This window comes from Belonocnema kinseyi, chromosome 3 (assembly GCF_010883055.1).
Source record: "Belonocnema kinseyi isolate 2016_QV_RU_SX_M_011 chromosome 3, B_treatae_v1, whole genome shotgun sequence".
Lineage (NCBI taxonomy): Eukaryota > Metazoa > Arthropoda > Insecta > Hymenoptera > Cynipidae > Belonocnema > Belonocnema kinseyi.
The window spans coordinates 96,477,932-96,497,552 of NC_046659.1; the positions used below are offsets into that span (position 1 = coordinate 96,477,932).

At 33.0% G+C, this 19,621-nt stretch overlaps 2 protein-coding genes across 5 annotated transcripts in view; one reads left to right on the forward strand and one right to left on the reverse strand.

The window, feature by feature from the left end:
- LOC117169230 (fatty acyl-CoA reductase wat-like) overlaps nt 1-19,621 on the forward strand; it is a 91,909-nt gene that overhangs the window by 3,187 nt on the left and 69,101 nt on the right. Inside the window, exon 2 of one of the 2 annotated variants that reach the window (XM_033355493.1) lies at nt 3,773-3,912. In XM_033355493.1, the coding sequence (XP_033211384.1) occupies nt 3,773-3,912 (140 nt within the window). Of the gene's footprint in view, nt 1-3,717; nt 3,913-19,621 lie in introns of both variants that reach the window. The other variant, XM_033355494.1, reaches the window with a different exon arrangement.
- LOC117169229 (cytochrome P450 4C1-like) overlaps nt 6,367-19,621 on the reverse strand; it is a 19,007-nt gene continuing 5,752 nt past the window's right edge. For 2 of the 3 annotated variants that reach the window (XM_033355492.1, XM_033355490.1), the window contains 11 exons: nt 19,233-19,342; nt 18,818-18,908; nt 18,279-18,464; nt 14,161-14,251; nt 13,897-13,999; nt 12,736-12,832; nt 11,380-11,489; nt 8,751-8,819; nt 7,623-7,791; nt 6,891-7,070; nt 6,367-6,758 (listed from right to left, as the gene is read on the reverse strand). In XM_033355492.1, coding sequence (XP_033211383.1) covers nt 6,571-6,758; nt 6,891-7,070; nt 7,623-7,791; nt 8,751-8,819; nt 11,380-11,489; nt 12,736-12,832; nt 13,897-13,999; nt 14,161-14,251; nt 18,279-18,464; nt 18,818-18,908; nt 19,233-19,271 — 1,323 coding nt within the window. In that variant the 5' untranslated portion in view covers nt 19,272-19,342 and the 3' untranslated portion in view covers nt 6,367-6,570. The remainder of the gene's footprint in view (nt 6,759-6,890; nt 7,071-7,622; nt 7,792-8,750; nt 8,820-11,379; nt 11,490-12,735; nt 12,833-13,896; nt 14,000-14,160; nt 14,252-18,278; nt 18,465-18,817; nt 18,909-19,232; nt 19,343-19,621) is intronic. The other variant, XM_033355491.1, reaches the window with a different exon arrangement.

Genomic DNA, 19,621 nt, shown 5'->3' on the forward strand with positions numbered 1-19,621 from the left:
ATTTCATTTCAAAGCAGATAGAGATATAAATAGAACCGCCGAAGCGTTCCGACCGGCAATCGTGTGCCTTCGAGTTTTGAAATTCAGAAGAGGAGAAATGGGTTGCGCGCGCAACCCAGGCATTTATAGGGTCTCCTACCATATTCACACGGACATAGCCATGTCATAGGATTGGACCACGTCTCGTTTCAGATCTGGGATCACTGAGTCACACTGTGGCACACTTGCATTCAAACTCGATTTCCTTCCCGGTAAGAAGAGAAGAATTCAGAAAAATTCAGAATCTGAATTTCCATTAATATGTGAATTTTCCTCCGTCGAAACTTCCACCAAGAAATAGAAATAAAGCAAAATCTATTCTTTTTAATCGAATTGGGAAAATGTAATGGAAACGTATTGGGAGGAATTAAAAAATGAAGAAATGCAAAACATAGAATAAACAGAAAAAGAATAATTTCACTTTGCAGACGAAAAACCTAGTCCTTTCAATCGATCAGTTATGAATATAAAATAATCATGTTAATAGAACTAATTTGTAGCATTGTCAAAGAATATTTTTATAATTCAGTGTAAAGATAATTCTTTTATCTGACACAAAATTATTAAATGAATTTATTATTAATTATTATATTATTAAATCTATAATTTGTTTAAACCATATAAAATATTAGAATTAAAATTAGTCCACCGTGATGGCAGACAAAGAATTAAAAATTCCAAACTTATATTCCACAAAAACGAATAGAAACTTTGCATGTGCACATATTTTGTGGACAGATTAGAAGGAATTAAAATAATAAAAAATAAAGCAGATGGAATTAAAAATAACCTTGGCAAAAGAATTGAAATTTCCAAAATTTTGTTGCACGCGGAGGAATAGAAACTATGTAAGAGCACTTATTTTGTGGACATATCAAAGGGAATTAATAAGTCGAAAATACAGCATGTAAATATGGAATTAAAAAAGTGGAAAATATATTCGCCTGCATGGAATACAACACAAGTGTCAATCGTTAAGGAAATAAAAAAAAATTTGTTTCAGAGATAAACCTATTCTTTCATTGGGCACTTCTCCCGATGGAAAATTAGCACATTAAAAAAAATGCTCACTCTCTGTTTTAAATATTAAAATATTAATTTTTCTCTATTCTTCTCTTCAAACCGGGTTTGAACTGAATTCATTCTTTTGATCACACTTTTGGATTTGTGTTCATTATTGCCATATCTCAGGCATTTTTTCATCTGCGTAAAAAATGTACACATTAGATTTTTATCACGATTTGAAAATACTTTTCAGAAGCCATGGAATTCTAACCTTAAAATTGAAACCTCATTTTTCGAAAATCAATTACTTTTTTTCGTAAAATATTATTCTGATGTATTCAGCTACTCAGCATCTCGGGAGAAGGTTCACATTTTTTAAATTTATTATTTTATTTTTTACCACTGTCCCAAGTCGACTTGAATACTGACGAAAGATTTCGAAATGATATATCGTGAACTTTGGACTACCTTTTTTGACAACTAGAAAGTTTGTTGCAATAAAACTTTTTTTTGTAATGATTTAGAAATAAATCACCTCCGAATTTTATTCTCGTTTTCCTTTTTAATTTCGAATTTAATTTTACAGAATGTTTTTTGGCTCTCTTGTATAATTGCCATTTTGACCCTTAACTGGCTATGCTGTGCAGGTCCGTAAACTCAGCGCCGCCACCAAGGCAAATTATAAAATGGAATACGCTATATTTTTTTGCTTTTCTTTGCTAATTTTAAGCCAAAAAAAATTCGTTTGTTCTTTAAGCTTCGGAGAAAAGGGTGGCTGCGCTAGCAGGATGTCCACTTAGCGCTGCCATCTACAAAAACTCGCTAAAAATTATTATTATGCGATAAACGATAAGTGGAGACTTTTTTTACTTTTTTTGCTCTATGATGACATATATTACGTTTCACAAAAAACTACCCCTAAGTCTTACAAAACTACCCCCTGTGATCAAAAACGTTTTCAAAATGGGAAAACCATCTTGAACAATGTAAACATATTTTAGGGCTTCAAATTAATCACATGACACTTGAAAATTTCGCCCTCTCCATAATTTGCCCAAAACTACCCTTGCACGTGAACGTATGCAGCAGAATATTCATTTGTATGAAAAAAGCAATGAAAATAATTAAACTCAGAAGTACTGTTATTGATATTTTTTTCTCTTTATTTTGCTCTCCGATAATATATAATACTTTACCCAAAAACTACCCCTAAGTCATAGATACCCTTCCCTCGTCATCAAAAAAGTTTTAAAAGTTGAAAAACCACCTTGAACAATGCAAAAATGATTTAGAACCCCAAATTGATTACATGGCACTTCAAAATTTCCCCCTCTTCATATTTTTTTCAGAAAAACTACCCTTACACATGAACGTATACAGCGGAACATATATATGTATGAAAAAAGCATTAAAAATAGTCCAACTTAGAAGGAAATGTTAGTTAATATTTTTTTGCTCTTTTTTGCTCTCTGATAATATATAATACGTGTCTCAAAAACTACCCCTAAGTCATACATACTCACCCCTCGTGATCAAAAACGTTTTAAAAGTTAAAAAACCACCTTGAACAATATTAAGATGATTTAGGACTCAAAATAATAAAATGAAACCTGAAAATTTGCCTCTCATTATAATATTCCCAAAACTACCCTTCCACGTTAACGTATGCAGCAGAACATATATATATGCATGAAAAAAGCAGTAAAAATCGTCAAACTTAGAAGAAACTGTTAGTTGATATTTTTTTGCTCTATGATAATATATAACACGTTCCCTAAAAACTATCCCAAAGTCATACATACCCTAACCACGTCATCAAAAACATTTTAAAAGTTGGAAAACCACCCTGAAAAATGTAAAATTGATTTAGAACTCCAGATTAATCACATGACACTTAAGAATTTTCCTCTCATTATAATATTTCCAAAACTACCCTTCCACGCGAACGTATGCAAAACAACATCTTCCGCTGGAAGATGTAATCAATTTGGAGTTCTAAGTCATTTTTACATTGTTCAGGGTGGTTTTCCAACTTTTAAAACATTTTTGATGGCGAGGGAAGGGTATGTATGACTTAGGGGTAGTTTTTGGGTAACGTATTATATATTATCGGAGAGCAAAAAACGAGAAAAATAATCAACTAACAGTTTCTTTAAGTTTCATTATTTTGAATGCTTTTTTCATACATATGAATGTTCTGCTGCATACGTTCACGTGGAAGGGTAGTTTTAGGGAAATTATAAAAAGGGCGAAATTTTCAAGTGTCATGTGATTAATTTGAAGCCCTAAATTATGTTTACATTGTTAAAGGTAGTTTTCCCATTTTAAAATATTTTTGATCACAGGGGGTAGTTGTGTAAGCTTTAGGGGTAGTTTTTTGGGAAACGTAATATATGTCATTATAAAGCAAAAAAAAAGCAAAAATATCTCCACTCATCGTTTATCGCATTATAATAATTTTGAGTGAGTTTTCGTAAGTGGTGGCACTGAGTGGACGTCCTGCTAGCGCCGCCATCCTTTTCTCCGAAGTTTAAAGAGCAAAAAAAATTTTTTTAGCATAAAATTAGAAAAAAAAGCAAAAAAATATGGCGTATTCCATTTTATAATTTACTTTGGTGGCGGCGCTGAGTGGACGGACCTATGCTGTGCCAGCCTTCAAGTATAATTTTATAGTTTTGAGTAGCACTTGAAAATTGAAAAAAAAAAGTGAACCATTCTTCAATACCAGGAGGCACAGGATTTATGGGGAAAATACTGGTGGAAAAATTATTGCGTAGTTGTCCTGGCATAGGAACTATCTACATTCTCGTAAGGACAAAACGAGGAGTGCGGCCAGAAGATAGGATCAAGGAATACCTCGATTCACCGGTAAATAAGTTAATTTTTACTAACTGTAATCTCTCTCTGGAGTCGTTATCTCTAAATTTAGAATTTTAATTTTTTTTTGTTTTTAAAACATATAAAATTTGAATATTTTATCAATTTTTTAAAATTCTAATATGTTTAGATAGGGTGTATCAAATTAAAAAAACATCTATCATATTACTGAAAGTTCTGTAAACTCAACAGAAAATTCTCTAAATTCTAAACTCCCCAAATTTGAATCAACAGTCATCTTTATTTTTAAATTTTTGAAATTTCTTACTAATTTAAGTCAATGATGTACTTCTCCCTGATTCCAATATATATGCTGTACCTGTTTTAACGTAGAAAACCTGTCAAATTAACATTTCTTTTTTACGCTTTTGTACTTCTCAATATTTGTATAATATCTCGATAGAAAAGTGAAATGTCTTGGGCTAATTTTTCGAAGAATTTCAATTGATTACTAGCCACGTGAAGGAACTTTAAATGGGGGTGACAAAAGAGGTCTTATATTTTTTTTGGGTTTCGTTCTAGAATGCTTCAAAAACAATTTCCAAGAAAAATTAAAATAATTCTTAGAGCCGTTTTTTTATTTTTTATTGTTTTAATGTGATTTTTTACAATAATTTGAAATAACGGATTTATTTTCAAAATAAATTATGTTTAAAGTACAAAGATGATATTTATTATTCGTTTTAACCCTCATCACTTATACCTATGAAAAATTACATATTACTCACAGGGGGTCAAATTGACCACTGCTGAATTTTGAAATTTCGTCATATTGATTGTATTTATGGTTTCAACTTGACCAAATTTACAGACGCTATTTAATACATAGAAATCAGATTCTGATAGTTTTTTTGTTTGTAATGAAAATTATTTTGAGGTGTATAAAAAAATTCTCAAAATCCAATTCAAATTTGAGTCTGGAGTTGATGTTGGGGTCATTCAAGTGATACGGGTTAATATAAATCTTGAATAATAAGTTTATTTTTACATAATTATTAATATACCAACGTATGTCAATTTATGTAAAAATATACTTATTTTACAAAATTTATATTAAAAACAATCATTCATATGATGTTTGCACTTTAAGCATAACTTATTTATTATTTTATTTATTTTCAAAATAAGTTATGCCTAAAGTACAAACATTATTTATATTTATTATTCTTTTAAATCTTGTATTTATATTTTTTGAATATATATGCAAAAAATACAAATACAAGGGTAAAGAAAGTAATGATAATTTTTCCAATAAATGAATAAAGGCTGCACGCGAATAAAAATATAATAGTACATTAAACATTGTGTCAATATACACTTATTGCACAAGATTTATATTAAAAAGAATATTAAATATCATTTTTGTACTTTAAACATAACTTATTTCGAAAATAAATCAATTTTTTTAACTACTTAAAAAATTGACATTAAAAAAAGCAAAAATAAAAAACGGCTCTAAGAATTATTTTAATTTTGGTTGAAAATTGTTACTAAAGCATTCTAAAACGAAACCCCAGAATAATACAAGAACTCTCTTGTTACTCCCATTTCAAGTTCGTTCAGGCACACCGTATAGCAGCATTTTTTGAAGAAAAAAATTATTTCCCTATTATAAAACTAAGCAGCATTTATGCAATGGTCTAAAAATAATTTTTTTACATTACCATTCTAATTAGAAGGTATTAGTTTCATATAAAATTTCACTTCATCGGTTTTCACTGAATCTTCATGTTTTGAAACCCTCTGACAGGGCAAAAACGATTTTTACGAAGGGATCTGTGTATCTTTAGCCTGTTTGTAGTGTGTAGCCTGTGGGCATGATAAATAATTTCAAAACTGATCAGATTGGATTGAGTCTTAGCACACTTTTCTGATTCCTGAAAAGAAAGGACGATTTTGTTAATCTGCCATTTTTGTACAATAGTTATGATTTTATTGATAAAAAATACTTTTATAAACATACAAAATCATATTTCGACGAAGAATTATGCCAAAAACAAAAAATAATTCAGATGAAAAATTAATAATCTCCAAAAGATCTGCAAATTTACCTGAGACCATTTTTTTATAATACTTATAGTTTTAGTTTTTACCGTAATAACGCCTTAAAAAAATCCATTTACTTGAAAAACTATATAAGATATCAAAAACATGTCGAAAAGAAATAATAATTATCTTAAAAAGATCTACAAATTTTTTCGCACAAACTATGCGACAGTTTAAAAATGTCCAAGAAACCATCGTTACATTTAAGGAGACCCACCAAATCGTCTTGAATCTTTTTTTGATACAACTCATAGTTTTTCTTTTAAACATGTAAACTGCTATTGTAAAATCGAAATTTTGAATTTTCATTCTAAGGACGCAAGATATGAAACAGAAGTGTAAAAGACAAATTGTTACTTTTACATAGACCAAGAAAAGAGCATTTTTTGCAGGAAAATTCCGTAATGACTATAATGTTAATTATTATATATAATTTAGTATCTTCTTACATAAAAATTGTTTACATTCAATCATTTACTATTTCGATTTACAGATCAATTAATTTTTTTATAAATAACCCAGTAACAAGAATACTACAATAAAAAGTCCATTTCTTCCTTATAGATTATGTTCTAACTTTAAGTAGAAAGTATCACCACATATTCATAAAGCACTTTCAAGTAGATTTTGATTCACCCTTGACACGAACTTGACCCGAACTGCTTGCATAGGCCTGATTACCAAATCTTGCATTACAATAATATCGTGAGCCAAATCAATAGGTTCGAGGTTGAAATTATAGAGCACCTGAGCTACCAAAACCTTCAATTCCAAGAGTGCAAATTTCTGACCTAAAATTTCATAAAAATTATATCAAGGTTTTGGAGAATTTCTGTAAATAAAATACTTAAAAATGCATGATTTGAGAAATAGATTCAATATCCATTAGAAAAATCTTTTTCGCATGTTGGTAAATGTCTTACCAATACAGTTACGTGGACCACCACTGAAAGGTACATATGCATAAGGATGTCTGTTTCTCGAATTTTCCGGTAGAAATCTGTCTGGATCGTAAACTGTAGGATTGGGCCAGAAATGAGGATCCCTTTGTAGATCGTAAATATAAACGTGAACATTCGCACCCGCTGGCACCAGATAATTTTCTGTAAAGTGAAGGGAAAATAGTACATTATGTATCGATACTGACGCATATTGAGCAAACGATAGGATAAACAGCCGATCTGATCAATTTGCTCGATCCATCTGCGTGAACTTGCGATACTTTGGGATACTTGCGAATGGATTTTTTAAATACAGGCTTCCAAGTTAATAAAACCTAATCAAAAAGATATAGGATTCCCAGAATTTTGATTTCCATATCTACAATGGTATCGAAGGCGGAATGAAAGCTAGTTTTCAAAAATTGTATGTGACACTTTTTACGTACAACCTCCATCTGAAGGCGACCTTTACGTCTGTAGAACAGGGGAACTTTGCTGAATTATGTCCCCTGATGATGATGCATGCTTACTTCACGAATTGGCGGCAAAAAATTATTAATAAAATTATTATTTGTCACTGTAAGCAGTATGTAACCGATCACTTTCCTTTTGCTCTACAGACATGAGGAGGCCAACTTTCAGATATGTTTGGACAAAATATTGTGCAAACCGCTTTTCAATAATTATTTATCACGCAGTAACATTTATCCGTACTTAATTGTAAGTCTTCGTGGAGGACTCGAGTTATTGTTGGTACGCTTGGATACATTCGCAGAGATTCCTTAATACACCTGTCGAGGTAAACTAATTTATTTACATCCGACATTCCGAATTTTCCGCCGCATTCCTTCATCACTTCACACACTTCCTTCCTTACACGCTCCTGTGCAAAGAACAATTAATTAGTTGAAAAGTGGTTAGAAATATTGATCAAAATAATTTAGAAACAGGCCCTCAAAGCCTCGACACATTTTCTTTTTTCAAAGTTTTGATTACTTTGAGTACAAAATATCAGTAGACTTCACCTGGCGGTGCCATACTCTTCCTTAAGGCGGCTAAACCTGTCATCATTGATGAGATGTGCATTTGCCATGCTTTCACGTGAGTCTCATCGTTGCAGACAGATTTGACTGTGTCGTTGAAAAATATGACGCTTCCAGCATACGTGTGCTGGTTCTTCGTACCCAAAGCCCTAAAAACCTTGTAACAAGTAAATACATGGCCCATGGAGGCTTGGAGGGCCTGCTACAACACGGACTCATGGAGTTTACGCAGACCGTATAGGCGACAACATTTAATAGAATGTCTATATTCCAGTATTTTAAAGCACCCGCCATCTTTTGCTAACTTTTTGTTAGGTATTTTCACTTTAATCAACAGATATTGCAGAAATAAAGTTTTCTCCCAAGCATTTGATCCATTGTTTTCTCCTTGGCTTTTAACAAAGTGAAGTTAGCTGATGGTTGAAGTGAAAATATCTAGTTAGCTGGTGCCGCCGAAAAACAGAGCTCAAACACTGTTAGTCCGTGGTCCGGCTGCTTTGCGTTGGACAGCTAGAGGTAGAGTGGTAGGAGAAGAACGGGATTATGTGAAGAGGAAAGACAGCCACAGAGCATTAGATCATGATCTATAGATCATGTCAGAGATGCTTCAGCGCTCAAGGTGTCGTCATCATAATATTTTTTTAAATATAATATTTTAATTTGCAAGAGCATTTAGAGATTAAGAAATTTTTTAAATGGTTTTTGTCTTAAATAATTGACCAAATTTACGGACACGTGCCAACGTGAAAGTGTTTAGTTGTCCTATCTCTTACTCTATAGTTAACAGCTTTAAGTTTACCTGAATTTCTTTATGTTCAGCTAACAGTGCTAATAGGAAACAAGCACCCATTGATGTAGTGTCGTGACCCTAAAAGATATCAAATATTTTTAAAGTACTTTTTGCATTACATCAGCCAAAGTATCGAATATTATGCAGTTTTTTTAGTCACTAGTGCGTCAGGAACTACATAATAGTCGAGTTTTTCACACGAGATATTACAAAAAAGAGGATACAGTACACTCCCGGTATCTACCCGCTCTGTATGTTTCTGCTGTCCGACACACATATTATCAGTGCCTAATTCTTAGAATTATATACCCCACTAGCCCTATCAGCCGGGAAGATACAAGGAGTGCACTGTGGTTTCCGGGGACACATAAAGGGTGTTTTCTTTATTATCTCGAGACACCAAAATAGCTCAAGAAATACGCATCCAACGAAAAAATGTACGTTTTAAAAATTTTTTATTTTTAAAGGGGAAAAGCGATTTCGCAAAACTGTACTCCACTCCCTGGGGCCGGAGGGGGGGGGGGGCTTAACATTTTTAAATGAGAACCTATACTTTTTATTTGCAGATTCAAATTCTTCATAAAAAATACGTAAGTTTTATTCCAAATGATAGCGATGCATTTGCAAAAAATGACATTATTGAATATTCAAGGAATGTGGTTCTAAATTTCAAGGGAATGATAAAAAAGACATGTTGATTATTTTTAGGAGAGCTACTCAATTGTAATTAATCCAATGTTTAACACTCTCTCCACTCACCAAAGAAGGAAGTTAAAGCGGAGCAGAAAAATTAATAGGCTCAATTTTATTTTTGAAACTCAAGTTTCTCATTTTGACTGCAGGTATGCCAGCAGTCAATGACTTAACTACATTTAGCGCTAACCACGAACAACGATGTGGACATAGCAGTTGTTTCTTTCCTTTTGGATGCTTTGTTCGATAAGTGCCCTCGCCTCTCACCATCAGGGGGGTCCTTCACCTGTACTGCCCAATGCTAGTAGTAACTTTGTTCTACAAAACCATGCAGTGCCATAGGAAAATTGCATAAAAATTACAAAATAAATATGAAAACCATTTCAAAATCATTTTTTTTTATTTTGAAATCTTCAATACTTAAAATTTCCCTTTTAAAATAAAACCTAAACCATTTCTCCTCGAACCTTCCATAATTATTAAAGAGTTTCCAACTTTTTAATTCGGGATCTTCGGGTTTTCTGAGTTCATTTTTATAACCTGATTTTCACACCGGAGCGATACACATTGGCATAATTAATGGAAATAGTTCGATTAAAAACAAAGAAAAATTCTATTAGAAAAATTCACCGTGTCATTTTCAAAACGGCCATGCCGCCCCATGGGCGTTTTCAACACATGGGCCATTTTCAACTCGTGGTCACAGGAGGTTGCTCACCATCAAGGTGCTTTTTTCGAATAGTATTTTACATTAGGTGCTCAAAATCGTGTCCTCTAAGATGCACTTGCTGAACCGCACTTGGAAAGTTTGCACACAACTGCGGAGTATGGTGTTATTTCATTACCAACAGTCATGATTCGCTGTTTCATGTTCTCCCGAGTTGTTGCTGAAGCGTCCATTGACAAAATGTCACTTGGTTCCGAAAATCATTACTATGAAGTTCGTGATGCAGAGAAATATGGAAGAAAATTACATTTTAATACCTTCCAATTACTGGTTAGAGACATTCGGGTTCACGGCTTTGGTGTCGAGTACTAACATGGAGATCATGAGCGGCTGCGGCTGATATCGCAATTTCATTATTAACTCCAGTAGTATTTTTTCGACCATTATTTTATTTTATTTTTTTTGATTGCACACTTCAGCCAGTGGTGAATTTATTGACGACCCGATAAAAAGAAGCGCATGACCGTACACTGCCTCAAAAACGTTAAGCATAAACGGTGACAGCATCCTCGATATTCCTAGCACTTTCTCCGTAAATGAGAATCATTTGAATTTTCTCTTTTGCAGATAAAGCCACTATTTTAAACGTAATAAGGTTAAGTAATAAGGGAATACAACGACACCCAACCGAACCCAAAACGAACGAAAGCAGCAACCCGACCATCCAAATCAAAGAAATTCAGACACCCAATGAAGTCCAAATAAATTTAACTAAGATACCAAATCTAACATAAACTAACATAGGCAACACAACCAATCAAAACAAACCAACCCGTACGAACAAACACAAACTGACCGTTTCTCTTTTTTATCACCAATGTCAATTTTCGTCAAAATATCGCAATCCGGTGCGAATCGAAATGTTTTTTTGAATAAAGCTTACGTTTTTTTGATTGAAGAATTTTAATTTGCAGTGGAAAATATAGTTTACCATTTGATATTTGAAATTTGTCCCCCTCCCGCCCCCAGGTGATGGGTTGCGTGGTAAATTTTTTCAGGGCCGCTTTCGTCCCTCGAAAATAAAAAGTTTTTAACAAGCACATTTTTTCTTTGAATTGCGAATCTCTTGAGAAATTTTGATGTCTCAAGATAAAAAAAATAATTGAACATGTGCAGTACTGAACACTCATCAAAAAGTTCCTATTCATATGCCCTCGCTACACAAATGACTAATATTAGATTTTTTCCCTTAGAATGTATTATTTATTAGTCTATTACTTCAAAAACGAACGTGTCCACTTCTTCCCTGATTCCATCGTTATCGATAGAACCTTCGTTGTTTGAGGCAGTTATGAGAATGTCAAGCATGGCCAATCTTTCCTTCCGCCCTGGTAAAAATGTTAACCATTATATATTTTTTTAAAGAAATCAGCACAAAATAAAAACTCAAAACACGTCAGCCGTCTTGAGACGGTCGGCAAAAGTGATAGCTTAATATGATTTAAATTGAAGTCGTTTTGTCTTTGAACTGTTTCAACATCAATAATAGTTTAAATATTACTCAAATTAATTAAAGGATTTGGGAGAAGGTTCCAGATAAATAAGTAATTCTATTGAAAACATTTAGCACGTGTTCAAACTACGACCTTCAAGAAGAGCGCATGTTGATATACACTGCTAATACTGTCAGAGACTCAGCCCTGGCGGACCGAAGGAACTGAATAGAGCCTCTAAAAAGTACCCGTAAAGACCAAATGGAACCTCTGCAAAGCACCCTTAAAGACCCCACTAAGTCCTCCTTCGGTTCCTTCTTGAAAAACTCAACAACAAAAAAACAGCAAGATCAAGTTTTAAATTGTTGAAATTCGGATTCTACGTTAAAATTTCCATCAGATACTCACGTAGTAATCGCAATACTTTTTTTTGCAGCGTTAACATTTTTAAAAATGTCATTAACTTCTGCTGAATGTGACTTCAAGCGCATCCATAATAGCTCAACTAGTATATTACGCGCGAAGTTTAAAAATAAAATTCTCTCTCACTTGCATCGCAGCGTTATTGTCTGACGTTTCCACTGCGTTGCACTAGCCTCCAGACAAAATTCTTAAAGTTACCAACGGAATGCTTATTAACTGCCACTAAAAGATGATGCACTTGAAATCGCCTTTGTCCCATGTAACAATTTCAACAATTTAAAATTTGATTTTCCTCTTTTTTTTTAGTTTTTTAAAAAGGAACCGAATGGGGACCCAATGGGGTCTTTACGGTTACTTTGTAGAGGCTTCATTCGGTTCCTTTGGTCCGCCAAGGAGTGTGAGGAATGTGAGAGCGAACTATGGAGAAAAAGAGAGCAAGCGGGATAGAGAGAGAGAGAGAGATTGACGAGAGGAGAGAAGTGGAAGAAGTGAAGGAAAAATAGAGAGGGAGAGAGATTGCAAGAGTCAGTCCGTGGGAGAAGCGAAGGAGAAATAAAGGAGAGAAGCCGTCACCCTGGATGCGTTACCATTACTCAGTTTTGCGAATTCACACCTTGCATAAGAGGTTATCACTTTAAAAAAAGGAATCCAATAACTATTTAAACACATTCAAATTTAACTTTCAAATATACTATTTCATAAATTAAAAGATACATACCACCGTTTGATTTACCTTTCAAATGGTCCTTTTTCGGCTGAGCGATTTTATTTTCCTTCGATTTTTGTTCATGATACTGCTTTCGTTCTGCTATAATCTAAAAAACAGAAGCAGACAATTTTATCTTGTATATTATTCAAATGAAGTAATATTATTTTTCATAACACATGTATCAAAAAGTTGACTTTCGATGCCTCCGTAGCGGGTCGAAAGTTTTGTTTTCAACCCTAGACTAGAAAGTTGAAACAGGCGACTGCGAAAGTCACTTTACGCCCTAACCGGTATCGAAAGTAAATACATTCTATTTTATCTGCAGTTGTCTGCAGCCATTCTCTCTCTGATCGAACTTCGTTTCGAGCATAGAGGCTAACTTCAGTCTCCACCTTCGATCGTGAACGATTGATGTTTTCAGCGATAACTGTAGTGTACTCGTCTCGCCACAGTATTCAAAATGAATAACTTAAACTTTTAACTTGTTTTGTGAATAACCTAGAAACTCTTACTATTAATTTGTATTAGAAAGAGCAATTTTCTATTTATCTAATTCAAATTTTTGCGGAACTTTGACTAGAGCAGCTTGCAACCTCCCTATTGCGCTTGCGTTAGAGCAGAGCGAACCGAAAAATTAATAAATGCTCATAACCTCATCGATATCACGTCTTAATTGGTAAACAGTGGTCAATCAAGGAAAATGTCAGTACTTTATTCTGTGAAGCTTATCGATAAAGTTGAAAAGAATTTTTTTACTTCTTATTGTAAGTGCGGGGGTGTTAATCATTCTTTTATTTAAATCAGGATTGATATTTTCTTATAACGAGGGGCTCAGCCCCCCGACCCCCACCAGGGTTTCACCCTGGACCCTCCCCCTACCTTCTCCCACTTGATACGCAATATACTATTTAATTACTCTCCAGAGTGTCTTTCTAACCTCTGCCTGTCATTGACTACTTATTTACAAACAATAACACCTTTGATGAGACGCAAAGAAGCTTCAGGCATCTCAAGTCAATTTTCGATACATTTTTTATGAAAAATTGTATGCGCAACTCAGGGCGAGGCAACAATTTCACTCGTGTAATATCTACCCTCGCAACTTCCCACTAGTGCAATTGTCGCCTTTCGCCCTTTATTGCGCAATATACTACTGAGCAAAAGGCCTACTGTATTGGTCAATTGGTGAAGGTGTTTAAGAACTTTACGTTGTCGGAATCCAGTTGGCGTTAATTTAAAGATCCAATCAAAATGTAACCAAGGTCTTATCATTCTGTCGAAGTTGAAATCAGTTATAGTTAAACAAATTTCATGCCGCACTTAAAAATTCAAAATATTTGAAAAATAATAAGTTATGTTTTATACAAATAATTCAACAAAAAATGAAGAACTATAATTTGAAATTTATTGACAAAATTAATAAGTTCTTTTTACCTATGAATAACATGGGTTCCCATTTCCAAAACAGCATTTCTGTAACTATCTTCGCTTTCATCTTCAGTCAATTCTGTCCCCATAGCTGTTTCTGAAATAGCCACATCAAATTAGCTTTACAGTTGCTATTACTTTAAAAAAATTGTAACGTGCCGCCGTTACCACTGTGCTCACAAAATAAGTATCGCGTTACTTTTACTAGTAAAAAGCACCTTCACTTTATAAGGTATAATGTTGGTTTAGCTTAACCACTTTAAATAATGATGAAAACCTGGAAGATGTAAAGAGAATTCAAGTCAATTCAAGACCAAGCTAAGTACATTATAAGTGAAATTTAGTTAAGGTAAGCGGTGTGAAGAAGTTTATAATTCCCTACACAGTAAAAAAAAGTGTTTAAAATAACACCGAAATCAATATCATTTTGATATGCAACAAAAATGATACCGAATTCAAGAGAATTTTGATCAGCCAGAGTGATTGATCGACTTTTGAGGTCATAAATTATCTGATTCGGGATCATGTATGAAATCAAACTAAGATGGCTGACTTTCTTAGAGTACTTTAACTCATATGCAAGCTTTTTATGGTTTCTGATCGTACAATGTACTTGAAAAGTTAAAAAATAACAAAATCTGATATTATAAAATATCAACTGTTAAGTGCAGTTGTCAATTGCTTGCAGTTATATCCAATTTTTAGGTTATGTCGTTATTACACGAAAGGAGCCTCTACAAAGTACCCTTTAGGACCCCACTGAGTCCCACTTCGGTTCCTTCTTATAAATCTCGCAAAAAACAGCAAGATCAAATTTTAAATTGTTGAAATTCGGATTCTACGTTAAAATTTGCATTAGAAACTCATGGAGCAATCGAAATACTCTTCCTTGCAGCGTTAAAAACTTTAAAAAAGAAAAAACCTCTCATTTATATGGGCCGAATGCGGCTTCAAGTGCATCTTCTTTTAGTAGCCGTTAATAAGCGTTCCGTCGGTAACTGTAAGAATTTTGTCTGGATACTAACGCCACGCAGTGGAAACCTCGGACAACAACACTGTGATGCAAGTAAGAGAGAATTTTATTTTTAAACTTCGCGAGCAACATACTACTTGAGCTATTATGGATGTGCTTGGAGTCACATTCAGCAAAAGTTAATGACATTTTAAGAAATTTTTAACGATGAAAAAAAAAGTATTGCGATTACACCGTGAGTTTCTAATGGAAATTTTAACGTAAAATCCGAATTTCAATAATTTAAAACTTGATCTTGCTGCTGTTTTTTTAGTTTTTAGAGAAGGAACCGAAGGGGTACTTAGTGGGGTCTTTAAGGGTGCTTTGCAGAGGCTTCATTCGGTTCCTTCGGTCCGCCAGGGGAACTTCTTCCTCGTAGAAAGTTCTAACGTGTAGCCGAGTCAAAGCGAAGACGAGGAGAAACCGCTCTCTTATAAAATGAACCCTTGAGATCTCACTGATTTTCAGGGTTGAAACAGCTAGAAATATATCAGAGACAATCAGTGAGATTTTACTGTTTCGCCAAGTGGAATTCCGTTAATAGTTTGATCAGTGAAGTTCACTGTTTACTCAGTACCAGTAGTCAGTAGCAATATCATCCGTCAGCTTCTTAGGTATGACAATTAGCATTTATCACTTCTGTGATAACACTAAAGTAAATGAGGCCCGGGCTGAAATATAATAGACTATAACATATTTTGCCTAACCACGGGAAGATTCGTAAACGCGTCGCGTCACTTAACATTAAACCACCTCAGTTTGAAGCGAAAAACATCATATCCCTTCTTATTGCAGACATAATCAGCATATTTCTAATACACAAACACTACTCTCTAAATCTGAACCAGCGATAAGTATACCGCTAATTAAAATCAGTATATATACGCTGGCAAATCAGTGAAATTTCGCTGTTAATCAGTAAAACTTCACTGACCAGCAGCTAAATTTCGCTGCTTCAACCAGTGTATATACGATTATTTTAATTAGCGGTTTACTTATCGCTGATTTAGATTTAGAGAGTAGTATACAATAAAGTTCGCTTTCACTAGCGCGAAATGTAAAGATATGACCGGCAACATGCGCTTACGGGACCACTGGAAGTTCAAGTATTGGCCGCGTGGAGTACTATAATCACTGGTTTGATCACTGGTTGAATCTATCATTTGGCATCAGTGGTATATTTTAGTAATTGTTTTAGTTGAGTCACTAACTGCTTCACCCACCTGAAAGCGGAAAATTATTGTTTCACCAATGATAACTCAAAATACTGATTCAACTAGTGACAATTTCACTGGTTCAGTTCAAGAGAGCGAAGGCTCTGGCGCGTATTGTAACTTCACGCGAGGAAAGTGCCACTAGTGCCACTTGTATAATAAATAACTGTTTGTTTAGAACAGCTTCACATTTAAAGACATTGATTTTCCACTTTATTAAATTAATAAAAATTTTATTTTATAAATTAAGAAACTGTTTATATAAAACTTCAGACAATCGCAATAAATCAAAATTTTAAACTATCTTATATAAGTGAAGCAATTCAGATTTTTTCCGCATTGAACTCGCATGCAAACTCCGGAATGTTAATTTCCCATCTTTGCTGACAAGGACATTTTTTTGTTTCCATGATGGCTTCAAATCGAATCGGTTTGCGTAATTTAAAGCAAAAATTATAAAAGCAGACAATTTTTTCGCATTGGAATGAGTAATTTTCTTGTTGTAAATGATTGTAAAACTACTGTGAAATCAATTACTGTTGTAGCACTATGTTTATAGTTATCAGGACAAGTCATTAAATTTAAATCCTTTGGTTCCTCCTTCCATTCTTTTCTGGAACAGAGTTCATTTGCAATTATTTACGTCACAGAAATAATAATCCACTTGCCACTAACACTTACGTATGCGCTGAGCAACTTATCTACCCCTATCAGAAAATGTACGGCACTCTGCACCATCGGTTTTATACCCTGTCTTCGATTTAAACTAAAATTTTTTAGTTAATATACCTTTCGCTTCCACCATCTCAAATCTGGTCATCTGAGTAGGTCTTTTGATAATATTTTTTACATCACATACATTTTTTAAAAGCTTTGTATTCGTTCAAACTTTCCAAAACTAATTTTTAAATTTTTTTCACAAATACTGTATTTATTTTTAAAAAACCTGTTCAAACAATAAGCGGCTAACTTTTCAAAAAAGTACTTAGATATTCATTATCTGGGGGTCTTCTTTGATATTTTGAGCCTAAGTTTGCAACTAGACTTTTCAGTGCATACATAAGTGTTAGTGGCGACTGGATGATAACTGCTATTGTCGTGTGGTTGTGTTACGTAATGTTCTCAATTGCATGAAACATTTGATTAATTCTGTTGCATGCTCCGTGTTGGATTGTAATTATATTGATGACTTCACGTGATCAGTATCTGCACAGTTCAAACACGCAATCGGACTCACGAAGGTGTTACAGCATATCAACTGAGAACTTCAGATTAATTTGTCTAGCATTTGAAGGATTGTGGTAGAAATGGTGAACATTTTTTTCAAATTCGAAAAAATTACTTAGTCACCTGATTTAAAAATAAGAAAATTAAAAAACATACAAGTTTAGGCTGCATCTAATTATTAATATTGTAGTTAACGGAAATAATTTACTCTCGGCGACATTCTGAGGTTAGGTTTAGCGGGCGAATTAGGTGCGTCCAAATAAAAAAACTTATTCGATTTTTTTAAATATGAAGGAATGTTTTAAAGTGACTTTTTAAATTAAAATAATTACTTACCAGTTTTTGTATATTTAAAATTTTTAAATTGTTTTCAACATTGGTAATAAACTTTCATTATTCCAAGTTAAATGTTTAAAAAAAATATAATTATAGAGAAATATGAAGTGGTGACTTTTTTGTGCAATTTATGATGTGATCACTATAAGGTTTGGAAAAAATGCCAAGAAATCATTTGTATCTATCACAAAAAAATTAAAATACTATTTGGTTAAGTGTAGTTATTTTTGGATGAGAAATGACAATAAAAATTATGCTTTTTCCTAAATTTACTAATAATAATTAAAATTTGGTATAAAGTACAAAATAAATTTAAAGTAAAACTTAATTTTTACCACATATCGAGTCTAGAGTGAATTTGGTTAGCAAGGGTATTATATCCTTGATTATTTCGTCTCCATCAGACTTCAAATTCCGAACGAACACTTCTGATTGTTCTACAAAAACATCTACAAATTCTTGAAGGATGTTGAAATGGAAAGCTGGAGTAAGCATTTTTCTTCGCGTCTGCCATTTTGGACCTAGAATATTTTACAGCACCAATCTCTAATATTAATCAAAATAATTTAAATTGTGTATATATGATCCTCACATCAACAATATAGTTCTTACAATGAGTTCGAATGAATAATTTCTTCTTTTTTAAGAAATAATTATTTCTTTAATTTTAAGAAATATTCTTTTATCAAATTAATTATTTTCTTAGTGATTTATTGGGTTAAAATTCATATTATTGATAAGCACAAAATTTTAAAATATGCAATTTTCACTTTAGTATCTCTGAACAATTTAAACAATGTAATTATATGAATATATAAAACATTTTCTTTATTATTATAAACCTATTTAAATTATGATAATGTAAATAAAATACCTGTACTTGTCAGCAATCCTCTACCTAACCACGGATGCAAAAAGCTGTAAATCTGACTTTTTTCCGTGTGTTTCGTACTACTCAACACGATCTAGAAAAAAATAATATCTATCTTAATAGGTATGTAAATCAGATCACTAAAAATAGAGACCAATCTTTTAGGTAGAATCTGTTTCAATTCTGACATGATAAACATTTTTTACATATTCTTTTATAGAGGAAAAACAATTTTATTTAATAAAAAAAAATCGTAGTTTAACTGAATATATTGTTGAGTCCTTTTAATTACAATTCGATTAACTCAATATGATATTTCTCTTGATATGGTAATTAATTAAATAACTACACCCTGTAAATTTATATTTGTGCATGAGAATAAAGAAAAATAAATTAAATACTTGTATAATATTCATACCTGCACATCATCTGGATGATATATACTGACAGTAGGCATTACTCCAAGCCATATTCGGTTGATCGGGTAATATTTTGTGTGAATTTTCCTCAAGACGACCCAAAGTTCGTCTGATCAATTGAAATGTGTTAATAAATTTTAAAGAGCTTTCGACTTTCGATGGTTCATTTTCGTACTGGAAGCTTCTATCCTCAAAAGGCAAATGCTCCAGTTTTTAGTTTTTTGTCAAATCATGACAAAGTTCTAAGAAGCCCATAAGCTCATACACGAATCTTAAAAAGTTCTCAAATGCTGATAAATAACATTATCATAAATCTAGATTTAGAACTGCCCCAATTATTTTAGTCAAATCGTTCTTCATAAATAATAGTAAAAAAAGAATTAATTAG